This window comes from Ptychodera flava, chromosome 8 (assembly GCF_041260155.1).
Source record: "Ptychodera flava strain L36383 chromosome 8, AS_Pfla_20210202, whole genome shotgun sequence".
Taxonomy (NCBI): Eukaryota; Metazoa; Hemichordata; class Enteropneusta; family Ptychoderidae; genus Ptychodera; species Ptychodera flava.
In genome coordinates this window covers 21713175-21734479 of record NC_091935.1, presented here as the reverse complement: position 1 = coordinate 21734479, position 21305 = coordinate 21713175, and the positions used below count along the sequence as shown (strand labels likewise).

Sequence of the window (21305 nt, the reverse complement as noted above, 5' to 3'; positions counted from 1 at the left end):
TTTTTATTATCGTATCTGTAAGCTTATTTCACTTGAAGATCAGGTGGACAGTATGGTATCAATATTCACGGGGGACGATTGGTAATACTTACAGCTTGCGTGCATTCACGTGACGAATTGCTATAAGTTTTCTCCGAAGAAAACAACATCGGTGATTACGTCATTGTTTTGTATCTGCAAGTCATGCGCCGACAACGACCTTTCTGACAAATATACGGGACAGGTGATCGATGACGTCATGACTTCTGCCTGTATTCGCAGTTTCAGATTAAGGAAATCTATCCGCGACAGCGCTGAAAGTAGTTCTTCTATTGTAGTGCATGAGACTGTCGTTCAAAATCATCTGGTTGGTCGAATTTTTTTGTTTTTACAGTCTCTGTAGTATTTTAGGGAGAAATTTTGACCTAAATGACTACCGGCTGAACAATAAATATGTGCGGGCTGTTGCTTCGGCGTATCAATCCGAATGTTTATGTTTGTACTGCGGTCAGTGTTATCACTCGTCATTCGTTCGCCATTGGAGTGTATCGCTTCCGTATATCTGCGTGACCGGCTGGTAAATTCCAACTGGATGCCTTTCTTCGAAACCAATACTTGCCCATTCCCCTGCAGTTGAAGATGGGGAACTGTCTCAGGAGTAGTACAACCGACGATATATCTCTACTTAATGGTGGAGATCGCTCACCGGGAGCAGAAAGTAGGGGCCCTCCGCCGCCGTATCAGGTAACGGTATTGTTCGGTGAATTAGTCTGCGAAATATTGCAATTGTAATGTAACAGTTGCGCCAATATATGTTGTGTTGGCTTCCAGAAGGAGTTTTCTTGTTTGGCCGTTTCTATTTTACTATTTTCATCTTGTAGCCTCTATTGTCGTATGATGGCTTAGGTATTGACGATATAGCATAAGTGACTAATATTTTGTCGCCAACTCTTTTGTTTGTTTTTTTTGGTCATGTCTGGCACGAGAAACAGTCGGGCCAATGTTTTCAGTAGTTTTGTTTACAATGGTAAATCCTGGGTCGATGGCATTGTTTAGCAGTCGTCACAGCGGATACTGGCCGGCCTTTGTGACGGCCTTTTACGACGATTTATTTTCAGTATCCGGTCCATTGTGTTTTCAAGTACCGTATATTACCTTGGACACCAAAATATATCAAAAATGACAGAAGAGTGGAAAATAATGAAACAAAAAGATATCAGTCAGCCTTGTTTAACTGGACGACCTTGCGCGTCTAGGTCGACAATCAAACAGTCATTTCACAATTATTTCCACGTTTTGCCTTGAGCAGATTTTGTCGTTTGCATCAAATGCTGGTAGCGATCATTGTAACTCGATAATGTATGCAGGATATGTGTGGGTCAATCAGCCCCTTGATTTACTGGGAAAGTCCCTTTGTAAATATTCCACTACCAGCCCTATTTTTGAAGATAATTATCCATAATTTCACGTCAAAAAAGTAAATAGAGTTTAACAATAGTATTATTGATTATTCATTGTATGATATTTATTTTTTTAAATTGATTTGGTTTTGTCATTGTCTCTGAAACTGAATGGCAAAATAAATACACACTGTTCACAGTTTTTATCATCATTAACAATTAAAGTAATTTCTATAGAACATTACTACAAAAGATAGGTCTGTATCTTCAGGGTCAGGACGTGGGTCGTTTATTATTCTTCATAGAATTCGAATGGTATACTAGTGTTTTGTTCAAGGTAATAGATGGAGCTAAAACAAGGACTCCAAAGACCAGTTTCAGTGGCTACACTCAGATATTTTGTAAATTTTAGTTTCTGTTCTTCATAATGTTGGGTCACAAGAGTCAATGCAACAGTAGGCTATGTCTGTCCTTGAGTGGCGGTACTTGCGGTACTTGAACCCTCAAAAATGTATCTATGGCAACTAAAAGCACCCCCTCACAATAAAATTCCATCAGTACAGATATGACTTAAAATAAACCTGCACACGACTTCTGTTCTCAGTATACCTGTGCAGGAAGTGAAAACAAGAGACATCACTGTATTTGGTGCTTTGGATGGAAATCTCTCCAAAACTATTGTATAATTGATAGTGCTTGATGACTTCAAATCTATTTTTACACACTCATGGCCGTTCTCAGGTTTTGTTTACAGTATTGATATAGAATTTAGTCTCTTAGTGTTTTGCAAGGTATCGCTTCAGAGTCCACAGGGTTACGTATCTTTTAGTGAGAGTCCCTCAATCCACAGGGACTGTGTTTTCATATATTTTGAAGTACGAATTTTCTGCCATGTCTTTTGACCAAGATTTCACTTTTATTTATAGAGAAGTTCAGTTCTGTAAGGCTAAAGGTATGCAGTGTGGGAAACCCCGAGTGTGAGACTGCTGGCTGCTTGTATGGTTTCATTTTTGCGTGTCTGATTTGCATACAGTCGGCTGTGTAGTTGCCTTCAAATGTTGTGAAGTCCTTCAGTGAGATTTGCTGCTTTTTCACGGTGTAAGTATGACGTAACAGTGTATTGTGTCTGGGATCAGCTGCTTCGTGTAAACAACATCAGATGTGATTGTCATCGTAGGCTCAAAAGGACAAAGTCATTCTCTCACTGATTTTTGTAACAGGGGGGGAGGGGGAAGTGAAATTTAGCACTTTTGAGACAATTTTTTTTTGTTTTTTCTATAAATTAATGGTTCACCATAGAACTATGAAGAAACAAATTTAGTGCTTTCTTTTGACATGAACCTATATATAAAAATTAGATAAAATCCTATCATTTTGAGTATTTTTGGTAACTGCCCCGAACCATGCAGATAATCAAATGTAGTACTACATCAACAAAAAAATGGCCTTCAGTTTTAAGCCCTGTTCACAAATATGATACAGGATGCTTGGAGGAAATTGCAAATGAAGGCTTAGATTATAACTGTTGACAAATAAGAGGAAGACTCATAGAATGTCTCCCCTATCCCCTGGCAACAATTGATAGTAAACACCATAAATTGATGTTTATCAACATGACATTCATGTATGTAACCATATTCCATCAAATTTAATTATGCGTAGGATTGCAAATACAATTCTAGGGCTTCATTTGACTCAAAGACCCCTAGAAACATTTCATAAGGTACCGACCTTGTACAGGAAACCTTTGTTCACCCGCTAATCACCACTACCAATGCAATCCTACCGATGCTTAATTATTGATCTTGTGTTCTGCAAGCAAGAATTAGATTGAATAATATCTTAGTTGTGTTCACAGTTGTTGAGAAAGAAATCATGCACTCACATTATTCTAGTCTTAACATCAACAATCAAACAGTGTCAGTGGGTTCAACTACCTTGTCTGTATGAGTTTTTTACCTCTACCCCCCACCCCACCCCCCCACCACCATATGAAGAGATCCAACTGTGCAATGGAAGACTACATAGGATTTGACCAAACTATAGTGGTGCAAGGGTTGAGCTTATAAGTGTGAAATAACATTGGTTGCTCTGACAGTCATTGCTTGTTTGAAATGGATAAAACAGTTTTGTTTGTTAGACAGAACTGTTTTTGTTTTCCACCATTTATGTCCCTCTTCGCATGGCAGACTTCATCTACCGTGTAACCGTTATTGCAATGCACTCCAATATTGATCTTGTACACCTTTTTTATAAGTCGAAAGCTGAATATAAAGTATATTTCCAAATTCAGAGACTGTTTGATACGCCAGTCACAGAAAAGAATTAAGCTAGTGATTAAGTGATGCTACAACAGCAACAGAAGGAACACACCATCCAAGTTGATATTTGCATATTATCCGGAACATTCAAACTTCAAACATCCTTTCCACAGTTCCAATCATCATAAGATAGTTCATAGTTTATCAAGAAAAGGCTTTCCATAACAGTTCTTTCAGCTGCTGAACTGAATGCTTGATTGTTAACAAAGAGAATATTATTAAGTTTAATGAGTGTACTTAGTGGATTGCGCTATTGTAAAGCTATTCACACATGTCTAACTGTTGTACAAGATCCTAAATCCACTCTTTGACTAAATCCTTTCTTTGACTGGGTGGTAAACTGTGTTGAACACCTGTCTTGGCTCACTACAGAAGTGAAGCAAATATTATAGATTTGTAGTCTGTATTCAGTTTTTGGAGGGTCTATGCTGTATCACATCATATTATTAAGATCAGAACTCAAATACAGGTAAATTTCTTCCAGAACCTTGTATAATTTCTGAATAAGATTTTTACTGGTAATATAGTTTAGCCAGCCAGCAAACAAAAACTGCTTTGCTGGGTTTGATCATTGTATACCTTGGATGTAGTAGCCAACGTTTTACAGACTCCCATCAACCAGTCAACTTCTCATCACAGCTTCATTTAACAAATGATACAGTGTAATAGCACATCTTATTAACAATAATGAACACAAACTCAAACTCGGCATTCTAATTTTCATTATAGCTGTCCAAGCCAGAATCAGGGAATTCAGCTTTTTGCCCCGTGAGTTCTTTGTCAGTATAAACAGTTTGGCATAGTTTGAAGCAAACGAGTGGGAGGAAGTGAAACCAGGACCTATGATGTTGTGTTTTGTGTACATCCTTTATAGTGTGATATATATGTATGCTGAACATAAATTAGACACAGTGGTGATATCATGAGATAAAGCTACTGTACTGTGGACCAAAAAAGGTAGTAACTTGCAGCAAGCAAACACACACGGGAAGGAGAAGTGAAAAACTGAATTGAAAACTGACAATTAAGTCACCCCATTCCTTACACTTTGCGTCAACCCTAATCATCGACTGTTTCTTTACCTCTTGTGACAGTTTCAAGTGTCGGTGTTCAGTTAGGACTTTGTACATACATTGAACTTTACTGTATCCCTAGTTCTGTGTGTGCCAAAAGTTAAAAAAGAGGAATTTTGCATAGTTTTTCCCATATGTCTAGAATTTGTTGTATAGTCTAGTATTGACACGGTTTTGTTTTGGGCCTTCATACAGTGAACCCCAAAAGTTTATGTGGTAGTTTATCTCATATTATATGTCTTACACTGTTTTTTGTTGGGGCTTATACAGTACACCCCAAAAGTTTATGAGTTCTCAACAAAGAGCTTTCTTTTTTGGTGCTTGGTTTCCATGAATCCGTATCTGCCTATCCTAATATTGAAAATGAAGGAAATTCTTAATTTGCATGTTGACACTAGTATATTGCGTACCTGACAGTGACAGGTTAGGTATTATCAGTGCCATAACAGAACCATATGTACAATGCTGATAGTGTGTCAGTGACTAATATCTTTTGCTGTTTCATTATGTTTCATTCATCTCAAACTTACTGGTAATTAATCAGCTCCCAAAGAAACTTCTTTCCCTTCATGAAAATAGTTATTTCTGGTAAAACTAGAGCAACTGCAGTTACTTTGAGGCGCTGTTGTAGTAAATTCCAAATAATTAATTCATGATGCAGTCTGCTGTAAAAATTTAATCTTCAAAGCCCTAACCCTACTGACCATAATTATAAAATTTAATCGTCAGTCAGAGTGCTGTAGTTGAATTTTTAAATCACGTTCCCAAAAACTTGGAAGGGATCCACATTAACGTATTCATGACAAAAAATATGTTTACGGAGAAATATAAAACAGTTACATTGACACTGCAAAATAGAGGAAGTGTTTTCAGCTTTTATATATATACATGTCTGCTGAGTAAATAAAGCTTGTTGCAACATGTCATTAGCATATAGGGCCGTTCACAGTTTACGTCACTGTTCTCTCATTAATATGCAAAAATAAATATTTGTCTGCATTTTTAGATTACGCTTTTGAAAATTACGCATGCAAGAACGACGAAAATACATCTCAGTGGGCGACTGCTAGTGTAACAGTGAATACTAAAAAACATATTCACGACTCAGAGTACAAGCTGCAAAAACAGCCACGCATGCAACATTGATAAAATTTGTCCGCATTTCAAGCTGCGTGTCCGATGTCGCGCGCTTACAGCTATATTTAGTAACAAACCTGTAACCGTGAACAAGGCTATTGTGTGCGAGGACATGAATACAGCCCATGCAGGCAGTTTGTTTTCTGATTGTGAAAAGTTACTTGAGATTAAGTCTCACCAATTTTTAGTGAGACAAATAACATTTTATGAAGTCCGTGCTTCTGTGCTGCATTCTTTGCTTGTCTTTTCAACGATAGAGGCAAGGTTAGAAAGTAAATCATTTATGACACCAGTGTACAGTGATTTTTATGTGTATGTCCAATATGGTACTTTGTATAATATATGGTTTGGTTTAACTTTTTCACTCATACTTCCCTATTCCCAGCCCTAATCCTACCGTTATGGTTCAACTTCCTCTCAGACAGTTTCCCCGATAAATGTCAAAATCAGGTTTATCACATCCCCACAGGATACAACAAGAGTTAACCACTCAGACTTCCGACCTTTGATATACTCTATTCCCAATTTTTATTAGCCAGACTTGTCATCAGCTTATTTTGTCCCCAACAGACATCTAACCAACCAGCATCAAATCATGGTATTCAATAACAGTCTGGTAGTGAAAGGGCTGTAGACAACAATCTGTAGGTAGAGTCCTCCCACACAGCGGAAATGGGGGTTTTGAAGTTAAGCCGTGGAAACTCAAGTGGAAATTAATATTTGTACAGTATATATACAGTTATGATTAACTTTTCCCCATTCACGTAAAGCAAGCATTACATTAGGTTTTTTGTCTGTTAAATAATTATAAGCCCAACACAATTAGAACTCTAAAGAAGATATGCCAATGTATCATTGTTTTGTTATGCAAATTTGTGACAAAATTGTTATTGCCAAATGCCTCTCAAGAAGCATAAGTTATGAAATTGTAGAATGAACTTAATCATTACAAAATATGATACTGACCACACAAAATATAAATTTATTTCATAGTCACAGAAAAGACTTCAAAATGTCAGTAATTTTCTGCAAGAGTGCAAACATCTTGTGTATGTTCTCAGACTTCTGCTGACATACCCTTTCCATATGGTTTATCATTTATAAGGGAAATATTGCTTTGAAATAGAAAACATAATTCATACAAAGTTAATAAGTTGAAACCTGCATTTCGTAGAATATTTGAAATCTGATATGTGCAAGTAAGCGTCCATCTGTTCATAATCTATAAAATATAACCATGAGAAAATGAGATGATGTATGTTGAATTGGGAGTTCTATTCAATGTAGCGTGTCAGTGTTTCAAGAGATTTTATTGTCAGCATAGGGTAAAAGTGTCAGTGTCTGTCTGCAACATATGTATGAATCATCAAATTAATATTTCTTGTAACAATTTGGCCAAGTTATGTGTTTGACGTCAACAATATCATTGCCAACAAGGAGCAGCCTTCAGATTTTTGTCACTTTCTTGGAAGTCAAATGATGATTTAATTTTGAATGTAGACAAAACAATGGTGAGGTACGTGGGAAGGTATGTTATGTCAGCACTCTGTAAAGTATGTGGTATACAGTGAGAACAGCTTATGTTGTAATGGACTAGCTATATGATGCTGTTGTTTGAAATCATGGAGGAACACTCGCAGATGTCACTGTACTGTGTTAAATAAAATATGTTTCCTGAACATTTACAACAAAAAACATGAATAATCATCCTTTCCTTGAAAGATATGTGCTTTCTGGTGTAATTGCAAAGTTTGAAGTGGCCATCCATTGTATAAGTATTATTTACATACATGTACGTGAATTATATGCATATACTCTGTGTGATTTGAAAACATTTCTGAAATTATGGGTGAGGAAATTGAAAGAGGTTATATAAATGTTGAAAGTAGGAAGTTGTGGAGATGCTAGGAGTGATTTCCTGTGAAACCTGCGGAGTGTTGATGGAGAACGGCAAAGGGAACAAGCCAGGCGATCCACAAGTGTTGAGGAAATGACCACTCTTGTAGCGTGTACTCTGCCGCTCTTTCAACTCAGCCTAGTTCCTGTGTAGTGGCACTGGCAGTACAGTGTGTTATCAATATGATAGGTGACTGTTTAGGCTGCACTTTTTAGTAGGCAATGTTAGAAGTAATAGAAGAAGTCGAGAGTTTTATGACAGCATGTCGCATGACCAACTGTGATTTAAAATGAAACAGGTGTTTTTCTAACCATTGACTATGCATACATGTATGACTCAGTTTCTGATAGGTACGTACTCATACCCTAGCCAACGAATGTTCTATTCCAGCAGTCCACAATTTCACCACCCAACATTTTAATCGCATTGTTTCTATGGTGTTTTGAATTGCTGTGTGCTTTGAATTGGGGGTGAGACTGGTCCAGAATCTGTATGTCTTCTTTGGGACGTCGTAATCTAGAGTGGATACCAGACTAGGATGAAACAGTCTCCAAAATAAAAACTGTAAATTCTAATGGCATTAACAGCTTCATTGTAATGTTTCACTTTCTGATGTGGCTTTTGTACGGTGAACTTGAAGTCTTTGAAAATGTGGTGAAGTGTTGCTTTCATCACCAGCTTCTTACGTTTTACTACAAACATGTAAAGGTTTCTTGTCAGCATAAATGCTCTCCAAAAACTATTTTTATCAACAGTTCATGGAATTCGGAGATGTTGCCTCCTGTAATTTGTAGTTTCACTTAAAGATTCACACCCCCCCCCCCAATCAACACCTCCATCCTGTACTCTTAAATCATGATTTGTTTGGTTTGACAACCTCCCAAACAATCAGTATGAAACAGGAAATTACATCTCAAGTAAGACTTCACCACTCACAGTTACCCAAGTTTATATTCATTCTGGCATTTTTCACATTGATAGCTATTTTCTCCCATCAATATATATGTACTTCCTGTCTTCATAGAAAGTGCCATGCATTATTGATTAGTTGAGATACACATACCTCATTCAAAAAATTCCCCTCTCTTTAGTTTTCATTTTTTTTATCAGTGCGTCACATGCAGCTTTAATGAATTGACTTGTTCAAGTTGTGTCTTTCAATCAATAAAACAGTCATGTTATTGAGCAGACACTTTCAGCTCTCAACTTTCATCGATACTTTCAGCTCCACTCAGCTATTACACAAACACTAGATTATAATGTGAATTTCTCTCTTTGTTACCCAATTCAAACAAAGCAGCAACAATGAAATGGAGTTCCACATAATGTAAGTTTCAAAAATGCGGTATTAAAAAAAGCACAAACATAAACCCTGTCACTGCAGTGGGCGTGTGTCAGATCCCCTGTCGAATTAGGCTAGCACATTCATTTGTAGGGGTGAAAGGATGAAAGTTTCATTCAGTGAAAATGAACAGAAGAACAGAAATCTTGATCGCAGACATACAGATGTCAGTTATGCAGGCTACATATATATCCGTGCTTCCTATACAGCAATATAAAATTCAGTGGTAGTTTCATGAATTCTAAATCAACAATAGTGATGGTGTGTGTGCACCTTTGATATGTTCTGTGACATTGTCTGTCATATCCTTCTGACACTGACCCTGAGGGTAAATAAAAATTGCCCCACCATATCTAATTTTGCTAGAAGGTTGTATGTGATGCCCAGATTTTATGAATCCTAGTCAAATGGTCTGAAAACAATTACCAGTATTTATTTCCTCCTCATTCATTTCACAGCATTCCCCCCAAAATGTCATAGTAATATCTGTATGCTGACATCTGGTTTCTATTTTGAACATTTCGTGTTGTTCAAAAACATCTGTAAAATTACCCCTGAGATTTGTTAAACTTTATGAAATATACCGTTGCCTGGGGAATTCGTATAGGAATTGCATTACCATGCAACATGCTGGATCTATGGTTGAAAGAATCCTTTGAGAAATCAAGAGAAAAGCCTGACTGTTTGCAGTGTTTATTTTCTCTTATTGTACCCGGTATATATTTTGTTGCTTTAGAATACTCAGTCAACAAAAATCAATCCATCCACCATATCTATTGGGCCGACTCGCAGCGATTTCGAAGCTTTTATCCAATTGGGTGGCTGAATCTTACCAATATAATGAAAACAATACAAATAGACTCCCTAAGTGGCTGTGAATAGTGACAATCGACCAATCAGATATAACCTTGCAAACACGCTGCGAGTCAGCCGTATCTATTGCTTTCAATGTTTATTTTAATTTACCAGTGTATAATGATAGCATATAATAGACCCATATAATTGAGTTTGGAATTCCAATCACCACAACAACATGTGATAGAGCCACTTGAATAGCCTGGTTTCCATCTTTCTGCAATTCTGACGTAAAAAATTTGACATACGGTGCTTGGCGCTGAGAACGTTTCAGAGTCGGCAGCCATCTTGGAAGTATAAATTCTAATTAAATTTGTGAAATGGTGTTCATGTGTTATGTAGCTGTATTACATGCTAACATAATGAGAATTCTTCTGTTACTAGGGTTCACATTGTCCAGGTTTGTTGAATGAATCGTACTGCTCGCAGCTATTGTAAACATGTTGCTATCAATTTTTAACAATAATATGCCTAATATATTGAATTTTGAGAAAAATTCAGCAAAATTTGGAAATTTTAGGATGAACTGATGGCCATAGAACAGTTTCACTGGTATAGTCTGCATATTGAACTTATTCTTTGTGGTCTTATTAAAAATCAAGTCACAATGTCCAAAGGATATCAGATATTCTCCACTGTATTGGCAGCCCCAACCCAGTCATTTACAATGTGTACTTACAGAAATGTCAGTCTGTTTGCGTGGATTATCGACTGGAAACCCTTCTGTTGACAAATCAAATTAAAATTCTGACTGAACAGAAAAATCAATGACATTTTAAGTGATGGAAGCTGTGTGTATGTGAGAACATTAAAGGTGACGCACAATTTGATAACGAACAACTTGTCTCCAGTAATGACATTTAACCCTTTGAGCGTCAACATCAATTTTGTTCGCCTTTGCAAAATATACTCTAGTCAATCTTTCTCAGATTTTTGCCAAAATTTTGATAGAAAACTGTAGCCAATGAAATATGAAGTCCATTTGGTTCAAAATTATCAAAAAATTTCAGAAAAATTCATAAAACTTTGGTAAAATGTGGCAGTAAAATTTTGGTGGGAAAAATTACAGCACTCACTCAAAGGGTTAAGTCAGTTTACATTTACGTGTATGCTGACAGTAACAGGGTTTGCAGACCCAGATATAATGCTTAGCCAACCTCTCAGAGCAGGCCAGGTTTTAACATCTCTGCAGTTTGACCCATGTGATGTTCAAGTGTTTCATGGTTATAAATAGACAACACTCTACATGCATAGGCTATTCGATGGGCTGTGTTGAGCCAACCAGCGGCATCTGCAGTCTGAATGCTGACTGCAGATGTACAAAATGTTCAAGTCAGATAGCTTCAAAAACAAAACACTTATGCAGGAGAATCATTGTCGAGATCCACTGGACTCTTTTCTGCAACAGCTGGAGGCACAATTATTATTATGCAGCACAGTGGGGCAGAAATATAGCTCTGGCTGGTGAGAATTGAAGGGAATGACAAGCAAACACGTACAGTCATAAATAATAACTCAACTAGTTTATTTAAAGTTTTACTGATCCAACAGACAGTAATATCAGTGTATACGCTGGTGCGAGAATTTGCTATTACGTCATTTCAAAGATCTTGAGATACAGAGTCTTCTTCAAGGGTTGCTCAGGCGGTGGTTTGGTGCCACGGGGTCAGGATAAATAAAAGTATACTGCCATCTCAATAATTTCCTGTCTGCTACTTATGCAGTGGCTGTCCCAGCAAGCAGATTGGGGTCAAGAAAGAGCTAGTCTGGTGAGCCGAGTCTCTAGATTCCTGAAGCCCTATTGCAGCAGTAACTGGGTCATCTGCAAGGGGATTTTGATGGTTTGGCCACCCCTCTGTTTGTGGAAGCAACCTATACATATGTTAAAAACTACACAAAAGAATACATTTTCATAACATAAGAATATGCAAATTATACATTGTTATGTAAATTAGCCACCAACCTGATTGTCCATGCTTTGGAGAAAAATTACAGTAACTTTTGATGTATTTTCCATCATTTGTTTTCTGTTTTATAAATGCAGTTTGTTGTTCTACTCCCACAATAATGTTGAAATTCCTACCACTCATAAACACACTGTGATATATTGTCCCAAACTACATGTATTATGGACAACTGACTGAAATTTATTCTATCACCAATAACACTGCGTACTGCATGCAATGCATTGTGTCGCCAAGGCTAAAACTCTGTTATTTATGTCATCTACAGAGAAAAAAATAGTTGTTTACATACTTAAAAATGATGAGAAAGTTGTTAATTTTCCCTTTGAGTGCTGTTACAAAATGTGCATAGAGAAGTGAGGCTGAACGCAAGAGTTGTAAGGATTCCTCATAATGCTTAAATATCACATGTATTCTATTACAGGAGGCGGCCCCAGTTTACTATCCAAGTCCCAATCAGAGGAGACCTGCTAACCAGTTAACAGAAGAAGAACAAGTCAGAATTGCACAAAGAATAGGTCTTATACAACATTTACCCACAGGGATGTACGATGGAAGCAAGAAAAACAGAGAGTAAGTGTGTTTCTTGTCATCCCTTGTCAGGCTGTTTAGGCTACAAGATTATAGTGTTTTATTTGAAAATATTTGAAAATATTCAGCATTCATTTATATTCATTCATTGTATTTCATGTAGTCTCAACCTACATGTAGCTTTCATAAGAAATGGACAGTCTGAATTCAAAATTAGAGCTAGATCCTAGACTATTTCCTTGTAGATTTTAAAGTGCTCAGTTGATGTGTCCTCTGCAGCTCAGCAATTTTAACATGTTCACATGATTTATAATAGCAGAGCCAATATGACATCAGGGTGAAGTGATAGTATGTAAAAAACCTCACAAAAAGCAGAAGTTGGGTCAAAAAATAGGGGTATGTTGTCGTTTCCTCCGTACACAGCTGGTTCAGTATCTGAGCAGTTTCTAAGGACCAGGCTCTGTGTAGAAGAGAAATGGAAGCTTTGTGCATTAGTGGTAACCCCCCCCCAAAGAAAAACAAAACGAAACAAAAACAAAAAAAACACCATCTTTGAGTTGTAATGGATTGAATCTGAAGGACAGACTAGTGAAATGCAAGCACCGAGAAAACAAACACTCTTTTATTTCTCAAGGTTGTTCACCTTCTGGGCTCAGTGCTATGGCCTTGCCTAATAATAACATCACACGGGATCACCACTTGTATGCAAAGCAGTAGTGACCTTCATATCGCAAGACGTTGAATCATAGCAAGACTCTAATGGTCTACAAGTATCATTGTGCAATATTTGAAAAAGTTACCAATGCTAGTGATTCATAAACTTACACTGATATATAAATATGTGTACACAACTCAAAAAAGGTACTGATAAATATATTTTGTGGTTACATATATGAACTGGCTAATATATCTATGGCCATGATGCAGAATCTAGATTTGTCACAGTAACACAGCTTATTTCTCCTTTGAACATTACTGTAGAGAGTGCAAGCTATATACATGGCCCATGGGCTCCTGGAAAGTTCCGGAAGGTCTTTGAATTTTAAAGCTTTCTGGAAAGACAATGAAATATCCTTGAATATGAAATTTAGTCCTGGAAAGTCATTGAAATTCACAATTCATCCTCAATTTTCAAAAGGACAAGATGATCAATCAAGATGTTGTAAAAATGATATGTAAACATGATATCTTGTAAAAATGATATGGGGGAAAATAGTATTTTGGACCTTCAAAAAGTCCTCGAAAATTTCTGAAAAAGTCCATGAATAGCAGGCATGGCCAATGTGAAATCCATGTAATTAATATACACAGGCATTTGTATATACTTCAAAGCAAAAACATTAAAAAAAAACCTTTTGCAGACCAATTAACCTAGCTATGAACTACCAATTGTATTGTATATATACATGTATATGTACTCACACACAATAAATCACATAAATTGCCGTTGGGTTGTGTAAGTTTTACTGATCAATGTTATTATTGCAGGGATGAGTATTTGAATTGCCAGGGAATTTCAACATACTTACATTCAAGAAAACTACCGTGAATATAAGGCCATTTGCAGTGTTCATTCTAGGACGTAAAAACAAGGGGCCACTATGGGCCCCTACTCCTGTCCCAAGGGGGCCATTTTAGAAAATCGGGGGGCCGTCATGATCACACATGTAAAACCCTTGAATTTTCTGCTGAAAATACTATAGTCTATCAAGTCAAGAAAAGGAGAATACTAGAGATCGGGCCACCTGTAACCAACGAAGCCTACAGCAAAGTTGTGCCCCGTACGTACGCAACAGGCCCAACAATGGCATCAGCAAACTAACCGGTTTGGTTTGATTCAATTGTTTACGTAACTTATGTGATGAATTATTGATGTCAGACTTTGAAAACTGTATAAATTACTACGGACTGTGATTTTGACTGTGGAAACAATCATGATCAAAGCTTAGCGCAGCGGTAGAATTTCTCCGAGTGGCCCCCGATTTGCACTGGTCGACAATTATCACACTGATACAACACGAGAGTGTAACCCGTACGACCTACATAAAGTGATCGATACATCAACTTTTAAACATAACTTGTATGTATTGGCAAATTGACGATCATTGGTTCTGACCAAAGGGTTTTACACAGCGGTGTTGTTCTATGCATAGACCTGGCTACTCTGGAAAACGAGATATGTCCGACCTAAAGAGACCTAAACTGTGTTGCTCTTCCCCAAAACGATCATCTGGCCGTCCAAGCATGAATGCTTTCCTTGCAGTGTTCAACGTTTCGCTGGTATGGACTATAGGCGTGCAAACGCTTCAATTTAAGGGACTTCCCGATCATCCTGGGTTCATCAAGTATTATATACTGTAGTACTGGCGTTAAAAATCTGAGCGGCGACTAGCTTTTCACGATAACGCGGCGGCCGGAGCCATTGTTTACATTCATCGATCGTACCACATATGCGCACGGCTCCAATACACCATTGCCCCTACATCAGTCCTTTCTACCCAGCTTCCTATGTACCACCATATATGCCGTAGTGGGCAAAGGTCGAAGGGTAACTGAATCGTTTTACATGGCACACTATGACTGAGGTAATGACCTTCGGGGAGCTACGTAAATGTATGTACTAAGTGAACTCTGCGTGATCGACCGACCCATTCATAAAATGTTGCGCCCCTAGTGGCGCATCAAAGGTGGAAATGAGGGCCATTCGAGATTTTTTTGCGCAAATTGCGCAATGGCGCGTCCTAGAATTAACTCTGCATTTGTATAATGTACATTGTATATATGCTAACTTCTAAAAAGATGTTAGGGCTTGAGTTCACTGGTCAGAATCGCTGGTGCAATCCACAGCAGGTACCACCAGGCATTCAAAGTACCTTACGAACAAGCCATGGATACTTTTAAAAGGTCCGCTTACACTTACAGCCTCCCTGTTGTTTCATCTCTTTCAGGTGTGTTATCTGTATGACGGAATTTGTCTACGGAGACTCAATACGTATTCTACCATGTATGCACATTTACCACATTGACTGTATTGACGACTGGCTGATGCGTTCATTTACATGCCCATCGTGTATGGAGCCCGTGGATGCAGCATTACTAGTATCATATGACCAAAACCAGTCACCATAACTGCCAAGAGACTTTCCTGTGGAATATGTATCATAGACAGACAAAAAAGGAGAACAAAAAAAACTCAGACAAACTTAACGATATATTATATAAATATATATATACTTTAACAAGATTGGTACAGAGCGGGGAAGAGGAATTTCTCAGTAGGCTGGGCTGCAGTTGGTGCATGCAAAGGTCGTTTCAATTTTCATGGCAATGAAGTAATGATTATTCTTTGAATGCAAAGTGCTGATCTTTGCCACTGGAATTGCATCAGTCGTGGAACCCCCCAAGGAGGCTGCCATTTACAGTATTTTATCAGAGAACTGCCTGGACCTATGTATAGTCACTGGATGACTACCAAACAAGCCTGGAGTAGAAGGAGACACCATTGAAACGCCGCTATCAGTAGTACTATTCCCAAGACACCAGCCTGCGCATCCCTGTGTCCGTGTCCCTAGACGTGACCCTGACAGTCCCTCTACACGTGGGTCAAACCATTTTGCTGTTCAAATCAGGGGGTAAAGCTTGTAGGTGATTCTTGGAAGTTACACAACTCTCTAGTCTACCGGGTGTTACAAGGTGAGGGTTGGCAAAATGGATCTGATTTTAGGGTTTGGGAATAAAATGGGTTCAGGATCAATGCATTTTTCAGTCCAGCCATTCATGGATTTCTATCAACACCAATGGGAAAACTATTCTGTACATAACACGGTGTCTATAACGTTCTTTGTCTTCTTTTCTTTTCTGATCAAAATGGAAAGATCCTGTAATGTGCTTTCTTTTAAAAAAAACTGTTAAGTTGTCAGATTTTTAGCAAAATACATGGTTTGAGTGCAAGAGAGGGAGAGAGTTAGAAAAGATTAGTTTCTGGAAGTCACCGGTGTATTAAAAAAGTATATCTTCAGAAATGATAAAAAAGTCAAACATCACACAAAACTATCACATATTCAGTGTCTGTGACAATGTCTCTGTCTTACGAATAGATAAGAGTTTTGCCAATCAAGATATACCAGAAACCAAAAAGTGAGAAATATGCAAAATATATGAATAAAAAAACAACACAATTTTGATACACAAGGTACACGTGATGTATTGATTATATATTCACCAGGCCAGAAACAAATCTTTAATTTAGGCTGTTTTTAAAATGGGCGTATCGTTGAAAAGTGCCCTAGATGTATAAAATGATCATTACACCATATGGCAATAATTTACCAGGTGTTGGTCTTCTGTATGTGTGTGTATGCTGGAGGTCACTCCTAACACAAAGATGTCTGTATTAATTAAAAAACTTCTTTTTGTGCGTGTTTAGAGGATGTACTTTCCAGTTGCCTTTGATAATATTTACTGAATTTTTTTTTAGTGTTTAAGCAATGCAAAGAAATCATGTTAATTAAAATAATTATAAATGGGAGGGAAATGCATAATGGGATTAAATGCAAAATGTGATAAAAACAAATCAACAAATGAGAGGAATAATAGAGTACTGTCATTCAGGTTCACCCTTTTCTCAGCATTTTCGATCACTAGTGTCCGTCAAGTCAGTGCTCTTGAATAATAGTGGGTCCAATCTGCCTTTCAGTTACAACCTGGCTGTCCTAGGGGTACATTTGGTAATGCATATATATGAACATACCCCTTAGGAAAGTATATACGAGGTAATTGTAATACGGCTTTGTTTGGATCCACTGTTCTTCAATATTGCCAGGAAGTCTAATGATATAAGATGTGGACATAGCTGTGATCTCAGATTACTGTGTAGGATTTAGGAAGACTGATACCATGGCAAATTAGGGCCTTGTTCCGCTCAGTATCTGACTCCTTTCATAATCCATCAACTTTCACACGATTGAACATTTGGCAGGAGATTTGACTCTGCTCTGTCATCTCTGTATTGTGGCATTTTTTCCCCATAGTTTCCATTGAAGTCCGATTGACTCCTGCATTAAGATACACAGCATTCTACGAGGGGAGACTTTTTGCAGTCCTCATGGTGGGGAAACTAGTCCTGAAATTTGCATATTCAAAATTGGTTTTAGATGCTGTTTCAAACGGACTGTAAAAAAAAATTTTTTTTAAACTTGATCTGTTTTGACAAAGTCAACTTACAGGATGGTGCTAGGTGCAATGCTGTCTCACAAACCCCCCCCCCCCCACAAAAAAAGCAGAACAAAGATCAAGAAAAGCCAGATTCCGGGGAAATAATTCCATCGCAGATTTTCAGGATTTTCCATGGTCATGGTCACAATATAACTAATACGTAGGTATAAAGGGTGTTTAGAGATTTTTTCTCCGTAAATAAATGATATCTTGATATAATCAGGTAAATTCATATGGAAATATCGTACATTAGGCTAGGAGGGCAAATTCTGGATAAGTAACCATCTTCACTTCAAATATCAATCTTGTCAAATTCAAGTACTACACAACATAGATATGAATAAGGAACAACTACTCCTATATATGACAAATCTGTAACTGCCTAGCCGACACTTCTTATCATCTCCATTCCTAGACACTACAAGTCTCAGATTTTGTGGTGAGAATTTTTTCGATTCTGTTGAAATTTTGTTGATGTTAATCTTGTGTGACATGCATGAGATCTCTTATTTATTTCTCTGAAGGAGAACTGGAGAAATTTTGAAAGCTGGACTTTAAGAAATAAAAGAAAATTTAGATTGAAATGTTCAGCTGGACATGCGTTTCATTGCTTTGTGCTGCATAGATGCTGTGTTGGTTTTGTGAAACTTGAGAATGGGTGTGCTTTGTCAGTTATTATTCAAGTATGAGTCATAGTGGAGTTTAGACTCTGACAGCAGACCTCCCTATTTATGCAACATAGCCCTATTCTTTTGCTTGTATTGTGCTGTCAATTTGATGTGCCACAGTCTGGCTCAGGGAGCTGATGCTGTTCCTCTGTGGTCTGCCTAGCTTACCCAGCAGGCCCGGACCACTGATGGCATTGAGTTTACAGAAGAGAGAAGGCTTGAAAATGTGTTCAGAGCGATGGGGTTATGAGAGAAGCCATGCGGAGCCATCAATGAATTATGTGTGAGATAAGTAAAATGCAAACCTGGGTTTTGTGTGCCCAAAACAGATGTAACACAGTCAATGAATTTTAATTGTTGGTAATCATGGATACCATAAACTTTTTGTGGCAAAATGTTAAATTATTAAAGCTTGCACATATGAAAAATCATGAACATTTGCAAATCAATTGTATAATTATTCATGTTGTTGGTTTATGGATGATAAGAAATCTCATAAATTTGGAACTGAATTAAAAAGTTCTTGTGGAGCAAAGTATATCCCTGTTAACCATAATTGATGAAGTATTTTCATAAAAGTGCCTTATTGAAATTTTAGGATGAAGTGTAAAATTTACAATAAGAGAAGCTAACAGATTGGGATAGAAAGAATTAATTACGCTTTCTGCATGCTGTGGTATATTAAGGTAGAATGCGCCTCAGGGACAGATATTTGGACTCATACTTTTAAAATATTATTTTGGCCAACCATTTGTTGGGGGCCAATTCATTGGGGCCAATTATGAAGCTTATGGATTAAAGCAAGTTTTCACTGACTTAGTTTTGTGAAAATTGGGAATTTCATTTTCCCGTATAGAGACAACACAGGGATGGTAGCCATTTTGAATTTCAAATATTGGTAAATGTTGGGTATTTTGTTTCTCCAGTACCAAATTTGAACAGTAACACCCATTTTTTTTTTTTTTTTTTTTTGGGGGGGGGGGGTGATTTTGAAAGGGAACAGTTTAAAATTTCTTTAAGGAGAGTTTGAGCAAAAGTTTAAGCCCTTCATCTTCAAGGCGTAAACTACCTTAAAGTCATGGTTCTCACATTTTGTCAAACTTCCATCGATGAAATCATTGGTTACATCACAGACATTGAAACTTGCAGAAAAAACAACATTGCTTTACAGTCAAAGTTCTGGTATCACCACTGTGGGTACTGACTGCAACCTCAAAATGCGCACGTAGGATTTTTGACAAGCCTGTTTTGTGCCGCAATCATTGCTTGACCGGATGATAAATGGCAGGTCAGAGGTACACCTGTACTTCAGAACATATGATAACAGTATGAGAACGTGATGACAGATAGCCTTTGCCCAGGCTCTTGACTCACAAGGTGATTGCAACTATTGTATGGTCACACTCGCAAGCATTTACCCTTGCACCAACATGGTTTGGCCCAAAACATTTGTTATCAAAGGTGATTGCAGACCTGTTTACAGTGATTGGGGGTGAACAGGTTGAAAATTTGCATGCACTGTGACAATTGTTCGGTATCTCCATTTACAGTTGAGATGCTATCAACAACAAGCTTTGAATTTCCACAGGTAACGTTTAGGGTCTGGACCCCAAGATACGTGATGAATTTATATAAAAGACAATATGTTATGAGTATATGACCCCAAGAAATTGATTATTTAGAAGATGGTGTCAAATTACTCTCTGTTAGAAGTTTACATTAAATATAACGAATCTAAGAGATAAATACTCTCTTAGATTCTTTATATTATAAATGTAAATGTTAATTGTTTCATGAATGATTCGATATTGGTCATCGGGTAGCCATTTTGTTTTAATATTTTTTTAATGTCTAAAGCCGAATTAACATATGCCTGTACCAGTTTCTCTCAAAGGTGTACAAGCGAATTTGTTTCAAAGTTGGTACAAGGACGTAATTTACTGCAAAGTCCAATACGTGCCTCTATCAACCAGTAATAGAGGGACCACTATGTCATACATATCAGCACATTGATTTGTTTTGTGATACAATGAAATATGGCTGCCATGCTGCCATTTTTGTCAGGAAACTACAGTGGCAGGGAAGTAGAACTGACACACACATATTTAGGGCTAGTTATACCACTTTTCACCAAACCCTGCTGTATTACTGTGTGTTAGGTGGAATCATCGAAAACTTAATTGTTCTGTCAATCAAAGCAAAACTGCAGTTGGTTCTGTTCCAACTTGGTTACGAACACTGTGTTTGCACACTACTTGGGGAAAGATGAAGTTGCATGTCACTAGAGGTGACTAGTCAAAAGGTGGACAGTGACATTACTCCAAATAATCTATTGCCAAATTTACATAATTCTCAACGTTTATTTTTCAACATGAAATTCTCCTGTATTGACTTATCATAGAATATCGTCTTCAGAAAATTACCAACTTGAAGGTATCATAGTACATACAGTTTTTCAAACTGTTTGAAGCCCCTGTCAATGGCATGAATATATTTCTAACCTTTTCTTATATTTGGTGTATGCCAAACTGTTGATTATAATTTTCAAATCTATGTCATAAATTTTTATAATTCATTCATTTTAGTTTTGACAACTTATTTCAGAAGTTATTGTTTACGATAAACAAAGCAAATCCTTCTCTATACAGATTTTCACACATTCTCAAATAATTTGACATGGTATGTATCTGCAATTTTCCACCACCTAGACAACAGTTGAATGACAAACAAATTTTAAAAGTTGAAATGCTCCTAAATCTTGGGAAATATTATACAGGCATTTATTTGAGTGTCCTCTAAAATTTCATATCTCAAGGGATTTTCAAAAAGGAACACGTTTCGTCAATCATTCATAGTCTGGTTATGGTAAGTGTTTAAAATTCCTTTGTGTGTATATTTGCCATTTGTCTATCTCCATGCACACA

The 21305-nt window shown here is 37.3% G+C and overlaps 1 protein-coding gene across 1 annotated transcript; it reads left to right on the top strand.

The window, feature by feature from the left end:
- The first annotated feature begins 492 nt into the window (after window positions 1-492).
- Window positions 493-18297, top strand: LOC139138782 (RING finger protein 11-like). The gene is made up of 3 exons (XM_070707308.1): window positions 493-723; window positions 12393-12541; window positions 15448-18297. Exons 1-3 carry the CDS (start codon window positions 619-621, stop codon window positions 15626-15628), a joined length of 435 nt encoding a protein of 144 aa, XP_070563409.1. The 5' UTR covers window positions 493-618; the 3' UTR covers window positions 15629-18297.
- The last annotated feature ends 3008 nt before the right edge of the window (window positions 18298-21305 follow it).